The following is an 11,404-nucleotide window of genomic DNA, read 5'->3' as shown; positions in this document are numbered from 1 at the left end:
GGGTGATTCGACAAATCGCTCCCATACAAATTTCAAATTGATTTTTAAATAGGTTCCCGGGCATCAAAATTGATGAAAATTTGGATTTCGGCTCAGTTTGGCATGCAGATTCAGAATATGGAATTATCTCAACACCACTAAAGAAGCCAATTGACAATTTATTTGAGTTTACCTGAAATATTTTTGATTTTACCATGCTTTTTTCTGCGTGTACTTTGAGTGATTTGTTTTCACCGTGTATGTCAGATAGGAACATTTTTGAAATCCCAGTGCGAAAAATGTCGAGCTCAGTCACACAAGGTTGACCTCAAATGTCAAAGTAGAACTATTAACCATTTTTCTTATTTCGAATTTTCTCATTATTCCTTTGTTTTTCAAGTTCGAGTAAAGTACAATTCCGATTAGAATACCATGCATGATCGTATTATTCAATATAAGCGAGATTTAGCCTTTAATTTTAGGACCCTATTCACACCGTCTTCAGCCAGACGCTGAACAGACTGAACATTACTACCACCAAATAACAGACAACACGCAGAAAATAGTTAGGATTTTTTCGTTTCACGAAAAGTTTCTCCCGAGTGTTACTCCATGACTTACTACATGTACACCTAAACGTTCAACACCACAAATCGCATGACTATCTTCTTCTTCTTTTTGGCTCTACGTCCCCACTGGGACTTAGCCTGCCTCGCTTCAACTTAGTGTTCTTTGAGCACTTTCACAGTTATTAATTGAACACGGAGACAAATTTCGTTCGTTTGAAACAAAAATATTCATGTTTATTCGGTAAACTGTAAAATATTCAAAACTAAAATATTAATTTTTAAAACTAACTCAATTACATATTGATTTCAGCAATACCCATTAAAGAGCCCCCCGTTCCGCCGTCGAGAACATAAACAAAACTCTCAAGTTCTAGCTGCAGCACCAAACAAGATGTCCTCCTGCAAAAAAGTCAAGTTTCACCAAAAGTTTCCACGAAATCCCATTGATTTCGGGAGCGTATGTTATCTACATGATGTTACACGGAGACAAATTTCGTTCGTTTGAAACAAAAATATTCATGTTTATTCGGTAAACTGATAAAATATTTAAAACTAAAATATTAATTTTTAAAACAAACTCAATTACATATTGATTTCTACAATACCCATTGAAGAGCCCCCCGTTCCGCCGTCGAGAACATAAACAAAACTCTCAAGTTCCAGCTGTATCACCAAACAAGATTTCCTCTTGCAAAAAAGGCAAGCTTCACCAAAAGTTTCCACGAAATCCCATTGATTTCGGGAGCGTATGTTATCTACATGATGTTGGCATTGAAAGTGCCACGCGGGAAGTGGATTTTCCTAGAGAAGGAAATAATTTTGTAAATTTAATTGGAAAACAAATATTTCCGTAGGGCCGACCTGCCACAAAAAAAAACAAAAAAAAATTACATTTGTTTCTAACATAACCAGTCAGAAGATACATGTTTGTTTCAAAAATGGATTGAATTTGCTTCAAATGTGACGTTCGATTTGCCCCAAACAGTTTTATTTTTGTTGCCAGAACAAATTGACAATTTATTTGAGTTTACCTGAAATATTTTTGATTTTACCATGCTTTTTTCTGCGTGTAGCATTGAAAGTGCCACGCGGCTGGTGCGGGTTTGCACATTTGGCAAAGCGTCTACTGAAACCTTCACAGCATGCAGAGGCTGTTTGATTCAGTTTGATATGAACTTGTCCACGATGACGTCGCACTCCAACTGACACCATGCTGTGACCGGGTAACTGCACGCAGAAAAAATATGGTAAAATCAAAAATATTTGAGTTAAATTCAAATTTGTTCAGGCAACAAAAATAAAACTGTTTGGAGCAAATCGAACGTCACATTTGAAGCGAATGAAATCCATGTTTGAAACAAACATGCGTCTTCTGACAGGTTATGTAAGAAACAAATATAATTTTTTTTGTTTTTTTTTTGCGACAGGTTGGCTGAAATATTTGTTTTCCCATTCGATTTAATTTTCCACGCTGAAAAAACACCTCCAGCGTGGCATTTCCAATGCCAACACCATGTAGATAACATACACTCCCGAAAACAACAGGATTTCGAGGAAACTTCTTGTGAAACATGATTTTTTTGCAGCAGGAAATCTGATTTGGAGTGGAAGCTAGAACTTGTGAGTGTTTGTTTATGTTCTCGACGGTGGAACGGGGGGCTCCTCAATTGGTATTGTAGAAATCAATATGTAATAGAGTTAGTTTTAAAAATTAAAATTTTAGTTTTAAAATTTTTATCAGTTTACCGAATAAACATGAATATTTTTGCTTCAAACGAACGAAATTTGTCTCCGTGTGCGAGTACTGACCAAATAAATTTGCAAAAATATAGTTGTGCAACTCCGATCATTACTCGAGTGGCAAACATGTACAAATAAGAGTTTGCTTATTGTTTGTCTTTCGTGTACTGACCATAAGGCAATCCATGAGACAGATGCGATCAGCTGATTTTCTTTGTTTACCATGTATTTTTGACATCTGACGATCGGGGTGACATCACAGTTTCAACCCCAACACGACTTCGGTTTCGCTTGTACCACAGACAAACAGACGTAACACTTGCGAAATTTCCATCGACAACGCTTTTAACGATCATTTTTAATTTTTATAGTTGTGGGTTTCACGACCAGAGGCGCGCGCATCGTTTTTCTATGCGTTTGACGTTTCACACTAGCGCCTTCTGTTGACGATATGGCACAACACAGTGATTCGTGCAACTTTTCCACCAGGTGATGGTAGTGTGAACTGGGCGATGTATTTCCATGAAAATTGTTCAAGCTGTTACGTCTGTTTGTCTGTGCTTGTACTTGTAAACTTCTTGAAATAATGAAGAAATGCGATGTTTTGCTTTAGAGTGTAATTGTAGTTGGGTAGAGTTGGGTGTAGAGATTTGGAGAGCGGCCCCTCACACACCGAGATGAGCAGTTCGAGAAAAATTGTCAACGCGAAGACAACTAATAAAAATTTGTTTGAGTTTATTCAGCGTGTTTTGTTTGCCATCCGGTTCCCCGTCTTGAGATTCAGAAGTGGGATTCCCCCGGACGTACCGGCGGTGTATAGCGAAAGATCCAGAGCAGAAACTCCGACGGATTTGGAGTGCGACGACGGATCGTATTACACGATGCTAGTGACGAGAAACATGGCGGCCAAGAAAAAACAGCAGCAATCGGAGGACGAGCCCTTTTTTGACGTCACAAGCGACGAGACGGACGACGATCGAACCGACGGCGAAAGGCGAGGCGTCGCAATGCAAACACAACCACCAACACTAACAACCGACTTCGCTCTTCATCCGCACGACGTTGGTAAATTGATTCCGGAGTATTCAGAAGGCGACGGCGTAGTGAAATGGTTACGCCGGATCGATCATTTCCGCGTTTTGTACGGTTGGTCGGAGCAAGTATGTTTACTATACGCTTCAACTCGTCTAAGCGGCGCAGCGGCTAATTGGTACCGGAGACACGGGGAGCAAATTTTCAACTGGATGCAGTTCAAGGATCAGGTGACATTGGCCTTTCCTGAAACCTTCGACGAAGCGGATATACATCGACAATTGGAGGCGGTAAAGATTGAGAAGGATGAGTCGTACGAGTCATATGTTTATCGCGTCGACGCCATGGCACAAAAAGGCGATTTCAGCACTTCAGCGACGATGAAGTACATCATCAAAGGATTACGTTATGACAAGGTGTACTCAAGTTTACTCTCGATGCAATTCAAATCGACCCTGGAAATGTTGCGTCATATCAAGTGGGTGGCGTCTAATTTGAGTATGGTCCCTCAAGCGCCTTCAAGATTCGTTAAAACCGCTCCCATCTCCACGAGTGAACCGGTTGGCCGGGTCAGCAGTGAGGTAACTTGCTTCAACTGCCGAGAACCTGGCCACAAATCCATCGACTGTCCAAAACCTCAACGTAGAGAGCGGTGCGGCAGGTGTTTGAAGGTCGGCCATATGACGGAGAAGTGTTTTTCGGCGGTGCAAAAGAAGCCATATCAGGTGGGGCCGAAAGTGGCAGGACGAAGTTCAACGAATGCAGTGTTCCAGGGTGGCTCGTTGAATGCGGTAGCAGTGGATGAATCATCTCAGGCGATGGTGGAGTTGGATGTGGCTGAGAAGCGCATCCGTGCGTTAGCTCTGGTGGATTCAGGTAGTTATGCTAGCCTCATAAAATCAAATTTGCTACCCTCTAAGATTTCGGTTAGACAAACAAGAGAGGAGATCGTGGGTATAAATAATTCAAAAGTAAAAGTTGTGGGTGAGTGGAACAGTTTTGTATATATTGGCCAAAACCAATTTACTGCACGGTTCTTGGTCGTGTCAGAAGACACTATGCAAGTAGGGTTGATATTAGGTAGAAGCTTTCTCAGGGAGAATCAAATTCAGTTTATAACATTTCCAGCAAACGCTCTTCCAGAATTGGTTGATAATCCGTCGAAGCTTTCTGATTGGTCCATGTTTGGGAAAATGGGGTCGACATGCACTTTTCATGCCGATTATGCGAATCTTGATGTGGGTGACGATAACGAGACGTATTCTTTTCGGCATAAACTTGAAGAGGTTTTGAAGGTAAGTTATTTTGAACGCCAACGACCGGCAGCTCCCTTGGTCAAGTACCAAGCGGAAATACGTTTGAAGGAAAACAAAGTCTTCTCCGCTACGCCACAAAGACTTAGTGTCGTTGAAAAGAATGAGCTTGATAAAATCATTGCTGACTTGTCAGCGGAGGGCATAATCCGGGAAAGCGATTCGCCGTATCCCAAGCAACACACATGTTATATAAGAGTAATGACAGCGCAAGTTTTGGTTGTATAGAAGTTAATTTTACGTAATTCTAACATTGTGTTGGAATAACGTCAAATAAACTTCTATACAACCAAAACTTGCGCTGTCGTAACTAATATATAACATGTGTGTTGCTTGGGATACTTCGCGTGTAGTGCTGACCAAGAAAAAAAAACAATACTTACCGTATGTGTGTGAATTACAAACCACTGAACAGAATCGTCGAAAGAAATCACTTTCCCATGCCAGTGATAGAAGATCGAATTTTGAAGCTTCAGGGAAAACGTTATTTTTCATCACTGGATCTCAAAAATGGATTCTACCACGTTGAATTAACCGAAGAAAGTAAGAAGTACACTTCCTGTGTGACTAACAGCGGGCAATACAAGTTCAATCGTTTGCCTTTTGGGTACGCTAATTCCCCAGCGATGTTCGTAAAGTATATAACTAAAGTGCTTGATCCATTCATTCGGGACGGGAGAATAGTGGTGTTCATTGACGATATGATGATCGCTTCGAAAAGCGTTGAAGAGCATCTTCAAACGTTGAGTAAGGTTTTGCAAGTTCTATCGGACAATCACTTGGAACTTCAGCTATCTAAGTGTCATTTTTTGAAAACGCGTACAGAATATCTTGGTTACGATGTCAAGTTCAACAGTAGTCAACCGAGTGACCGGCATATTGAATCTATTCGCGAGTTCCCGATTCCAATTGATCGAAGAAGTCTTCAACGTTTTCTCGGACTTGTTAATTACTTCAGAAAGTTTATTAGCGGGTTCAACATTTTGGCGGCTCCGTTGTACGACTTGTTGAAGGAAGATCGAGAGTTTGTATTAACAAGGAATCATCTAGAGGCGGTAAAGAAGCTAAAGCAAGCACTGATTTCTAAACCAGTTCTACGAATCTATTCTCCAACGGCGGAAACGGAGCTTCATACGGACGCTTCTTCGGCAGGCTACGGTGGTGTACTACTACAACGACAAACAGATGATGGGTTGATGCATCCGATTATGTATTTCAGTAAGAAAACGTCGCCAAGTGAGTCAAAATTGCACAGTTTCGAGTTGGAGACCTTAGCAATCGTGTACTGCCTCCAAAGGTTCCGTATTTACTTGTTCGGTCTACGTTTTAGAATCTTGACAGATTGTAACTCCCTAAAGCAAACGTTGGAAAAAAAGGATGTTAATCCCAAAATTGCTTGTTGGGCGTTATACCTTGAACAGTTCGACTTCGAAATATTGCAACGGTCGGGATTGAAGATGCAACATGCAGATGCACTCTCACGGGTAAACGTGCATCTAATTGAAGAGGATTATCGGACGGTGTCTTCTGTTTTTGAGAATGCCCTTTATGTTGCTCAGTTGCAAGACTCAGCGGTGGAAAATTTGAAGCAAGCGGTGAGTTTGGGATCATTGAAAGATTATGAAGTTCGGGATGAGATTTTATACAAGAAAGTAGGTAACAAGTCCTTGTTGTATGTACCCTTACAAATGGTTCCATCGGTTATCAACAAGTTCCACAACGACATGGGACACTTCGGAGTGGACAAGGTTTGCGGATTGATCAAAAGGACATACTGGTTCCCTCGTATGCGAGAACAGGTGCAGGATCATGCCAAGTGTTGTATTTCTTGTATTGCATTCAATCCTCGCAACAAACGCTACGATGGAGAACTTTTCAGCGTAGAGAAGCCCAAAGTTCCATTTGAAGTGTTGCATATTGACCATCTCGGACCATTGGAGAAGGGAAAGGGAAAAAATGAGTACATTCTAGCTGTAGTAGATGCTTGCACAAAGTTCATCAAACTGTATCCAACGAAGACGACCAAAACAACTGAAGTCATGAAATCTCTTCGAAGTTATTTCCACACATATTCGACTCCAAAGGTTTTGATATCTGACCAAGGCACTGCGTTTACGTCGCATGCCTTCAATAAATTCATAGCAGACCATGACATACGCCATGTCAAGGTTGCGACGGCATGCCCCAAAACCAACGGACAGATCGAGAGATATAATCGAACTATGATGCCATTGATTAGCAAGCTCGTCGAGGAGACAGGTGACAGATGGGATTCGATCATTACCGACGCGGAATATATGCTTAATAATACAGTCAATAGAGCAACTGGAAAGACCCCAGCGGTGTTGCTCTTCGGAGTGAAGCAACGAAGACGGATTGACCATGACCTGACGCAATATTTATTGGAATTGAATGACGAACCGGAAAAGCAAGAGTTAAACTCTCTTCGTGATGAGGCTGCTGAGCACAACCAGCGTCAACAAAATTACAATAAGCGAATGTACGATAGGCATTGCAAGAAGAATACCGGCTATTCTGAAGGGGACTTGGTGATGTTGAGGAGAGTAAATGTACCGGGAGAAAGGAATAAACTTAAACCGAAATTCCGTGGGCCATATATTGTAAAGAAGGTTCTGGATAAAAACCGATATGTGGTGGGGGATCTTGATAAGTTTCAAGTAACGGGGGCGCGGTTTGAAGGGATATTCGATCCGTTAAACATGCGGCTATATCAGAAAGCGAAAGACGAAGAAATGAAAGCTAGTGTATTAGAAAAAGAAGAAGAACAATATCAGGATGTTCAGTTTTTGGAAGATGAAAAAGAAGACAGTGAGTTAGAAGAAGAAGAGGGGTATCAGAATGTGGAGTATTTGGAGGAAGAGGATACAGATGTTGATTACGAAGATATTGAATATTTGGAAGATGAATTTGAGTAATTTCTTTGCAGATGAATAATTTGTGCAGGATGGCCGAGCTGTAAGCTTCTTGAAATAATGAAGAAATGCGATGTTTTGCTTTAGAGTGTAATTGTAGTTGGGTAGAGTTGGGTGTAGAGATTTGGAGAGCGGCCCCTCACACACCGAGATGAGCAGTTCGAGAAAAATTGTCAACGCGAAGACAACTAATAAAAATTTGTTTGAGTTTATTCAGCGTGTTTTGTTTGCCATCCGGTTCCCCGTCTTCATACTAAAATTTGGTTGAGTTTGTTTGACGTTTGTTTGTTTACACATTTTCCGCCAATCCAGTTCCAACCCAGGTTCAAAAACGATTTTGACATTTGTTAAGTTGTACTCACACTACACTGAAAAACAAGAGAACCCAAAATTGAGTATTTTTAAACTCACTTTTGAGTTCTTTTTGCATCCTGTTTCATTCGCTCTCTTTATTGTTGTCAGAGAGTGAATAGCAAAACAACCCAACTTTGAGAGTTCGATGCGGGAAGCCAAAATTGAGTAAGTGGCACAGTACCGAAAGTTGAGTAATTTTAACTGACGGTTGAGTAAAAAGAACCTTGACTTTAGGTACTTTGGCCGTATACGCCTAAATGCAAACTACCTACCTAAACATCGACTCCAGCAACTCAAAATTGGCTTCCCGCACGCAACCTCGAAGTTGGGTGGCATGAACTCACTTTTGGGTACTATCGTTTTTCCGTGTATGTTTACACTTTTGGCTGTCACCCCCATCGCGAAAAGTCGCCATGGATTGCCTTATGGGATTTTTCATTTGACGTCTTAAATCAGCTGATTTTTCGGGCCTTTGGCAGTTCTCATATGAAAATGACAGTTTAGCGTTTGCGCCTTTGTTCGGCAGTTGTAAACAGTGGCATACACGGACCTATCAGCTGAAAAGGCCTATTGACAAATAATAGAGCTTGCTGACGTTTATTCACCTTTCTCTTTCAAACATGTAGGCGGAATATGATTTGTTGTCATCAGGAAAGGTTTCCCGATGAAAACAAATCCTATCCCGCCTGCATGCTTGAAAGAGAGAGGTGAATAAACGTCAGCAAGCTCTATAGCCAAACGGAAACGGCAAACGTCTGCTAACGTCTGTTACATCAAGTAGCCAAATATTTGCGAAAACAACAAAATAAATTTGCCAGCATACACAGGTTTGTTAAAGTGGTCTTCAGAAGCAGGTAAGGGTCATTCAAGCATTTCCTCGAATATAGGCGTAAGTGACATGATTGATTTCACTTCATCTTTTATTTTTTCTATAAACAAAAAAACGTAACAAGACTCATGTTTAATTACACCTTTTGCTACAGAACGCTGGGATACGATGCAGTCTTGTGTGGCAGTGGGAAAATCAGTTGAATATGCAACTTATAACTTTAATTCGAAGAAGGGGATGAAAAAAATCGGCAATGGTGCTTACGTACTTATTCAAGGAAGTGCTTGAATAGCGGGTAGAGTTTTCATTATAAGCTCTCACCATGGTAAAATTACGAACATCGCAATTTCCATCATCTTAATAATTTTTCTTTTGCGTTTCGTTGCGATTTTTGCAGAATAAATATATATTATTGACAGCATTGATACTCGCCTGTTTGGATACTTTGATGGCGTACGATCCAGATGATGCCGAATTAAAAACTGTAATTCCAGCCAATGGCACGTTTGCTGCTTTTTATCCTCGTGAAATGTTTGGAAATAGAAACGGCAACGCAAGAGCTCCGTTCGCTCATGGTAGTTTTTATAAAAACAGGAATCCAGCACTAGTTGATGTCCGTAATGCAGCAGCTTATGGATATCGTTTTGATGGCAAGCGGAGGTTCAACTATTCGTGATATTTCACATATAATGTTATTTTTATTAGCCACGAAGGCCAAGCAGTAATGCATTAATGACTCATACTATATGTATGAAGCATGAAAGTTGATTGAAGATTTTGCTTTTACAAAGTACCACATTATTATTTGATGAACACTATCGAATTAGTTTATTAGCTTACAATAGTTAAAGTTATCTCGTTGTAAATTCATTTAACACTAATAGTTTATTTTTGTAATGTGCATCTGAATATTGATTTATACAAATAAATTCCAAATTGATTTTGATTAATATTGATGTTTACAATTTGTTTGTTCCAAAATAAACAATTTCAAAATAATTTCCTCGAAGATTCCCAGTAAGTCTTATTTTGATTTTATATTACTCATTCCCACAGTAACTTGAAATCAAGGCTCACTACAAAAGTTATTCTACTTCTTCTTGTTATCAGCTTGTAAACTCGCTTGTAAATTCATTTATACTCAAATAAGTGGCCCAATAGTTATTTTTGTGATTAGCATCTGAATATTGATTTATAAATATAAATTTCAAATAGATTTTGATTATCAATATGGATGTTTACATTATGTTTGTTCTAAAATAAACAATTCCACAATTATTAAATAAGGGCCTGTCCATAAACTACGTAGAATCAAAGGGGGGGACGGGGGGGTCTGGCCAAAGTCTACGCTCCATACAAATTTCGATAATTTTGTATGAACAAGAGTCTACGAGGGGGGAGGGGGGGGAGTCTGAGTTGGTCGAAAAAAGTCTACGTAGTTTATGGACAGCGCCTAAGTAATTTTTCCTAGAATATTCATTGTGAGTGAAGCCCAGTTTCGTGTTCGCAAGTACGCAAGTACGCAAGCTTCAAGCACAGGCTAACAGACGTAACACTTGCGAAATTTCCATCGACCACGCTTTTAACGATCATTTTAAATCTTCATAGTTGTGGCTGTCACAACCAGAGGCGCTCACATCGATTTCCTTTGCGTTTGACGTTTCACACTAGCACCTTCTGTTAACGATATTGCACAACGCAGTGTTTCGTGAAAAATTTTTACCAGGCTCCCGAAAATTGTTCTAGGTGTTACGTCTGTTTGGCTGTGCTTTAAGTTTAGTTTTCTAGTAGTTATTTATCATCAAATTCTGGTAAAACATGCTCGCAAGCCAACTTGCTGTTGTCAAAAATGAATTTAATTATAAAAGCGAAGTGTGACGTAGTTAATAACTGCCAGACTAGAAACAGCAGATGCGGTCATCCAGATATCAGTTATGTGAAACTACCTAGTCTAGTGCTTATTATTTTGGTTGGGAATTAAAGTTTTCGACAATAGTCACATACTATGCTCTTCGACATTCTATTGTCTACCACTCATCAATTTAGCTCTTTTGAATTGTTATATATTACACGGAATAACATTCTCTTCATTCGAATAGTGGCTGTGTAGCCTATTGGATTAAAAGTCTCCAAAAAATATCAAGCGACTGATTGGAGACTGGCCATTATTATGCATATAGAACTAAGTCGGACCGGAAGGCGATCTCCACTATTTGTGTTTGAGAAATTTACCATAATTCGATAACTATGATCACCCCTTCAGAAGGCAAAATCAGATAAAAACGTGAATTAAGAATATTTGGGGTGTTCAAAGTTAACACCCTGACCGTAACAGATATTGAATTGAAGAAAGGCAGGCATTTGGACAGGCCAAGTTCAAGTGGGAACGTAAAGCCACTTCTGGAACCTCTTCGGAGACTGCGTTAGCTCCACGTGGTCACTCCTCAGCAAGATGATGTACATATAGGTACCACAAAACCATGTTGCCCTGTGTGGCTGCCTTGAGAGTGTGTTTCATCACATAGGCAATACACAGCTCCACCAAATCCTAGATGTAGTTCCACTCCCACTGGTTCCAGCATGGACATCAAAGTCTGGATGGAAACCTTAATCAGGCCCACATACAGTTAGTTGGGAAGCTGAGGGATAACAATC

General features: G+C 40.1%; 1 protein-coding gene across 7 annotated transcripts; it reads left to right on the top strand.

Moving 5' to 3' along the window:
• The first annotated feature begins 1,023 nt into the window (after window positions 1-1,023).
• On the top strand, window positions 1,024-9,701 carry LOC109406092 (uncharacterized). Of its 7 annotated transcripts, none has more exons than XM_062851770.1 (4): window positions 1,024-8,542; window positions 8,655-8,774; window positions 8,904-9,074; window positions 9,147-9,701. In XM_062851770.1, exon 1 carries the CDS (start codon window positions 5,020-5,022, stop codon window positions 7,567-7,569), a length of 2,550 nt encoding a protein of 849 aa, XP_062707754.1. In that variant the 5' UTR covers window positions 1,024-5,019; the 3' UTR covers window positions 7,570-8,542; window positions 8,655-8,774; window positions 8,904-9,074; window positions 9,147-9,701. The 7 variants fall into 6 exon arrangements, with proteins under 7 accessions (XP_062707758.1, XP_062707754.1, XP_062707759.1 ...); XM_062851774.1 differs by having other exon boundaries at window positions 8,702-8,774; XM_062851773.1 differs by having other exon boundaries at window positions 1,024-8,627; window positions 8,702-8,774.
• The last annotated feature ends 1,703 nt before the right edge of the window (window positions 9,702-11,404 follow it).

The sequence above is a fragment of the Aedes albopictus genome, chromosome 2 (genome assembly GCF_035046485.1).
Source record: "Aedes albopictus strain Foshan chromosome 2, AalbF5, whole genome shotgun sequence".
Taxonomy (NCBI): Eukaryota; Metazoa; Arthropoda; class Insecta; order Diptera; family Culicidae; genus Aedes; species Aedes albopictus.
Note: the sequence above shows the minus strand (reverse complement) of the source record. Positions and strands in the feature narration are given on the sequence as shown.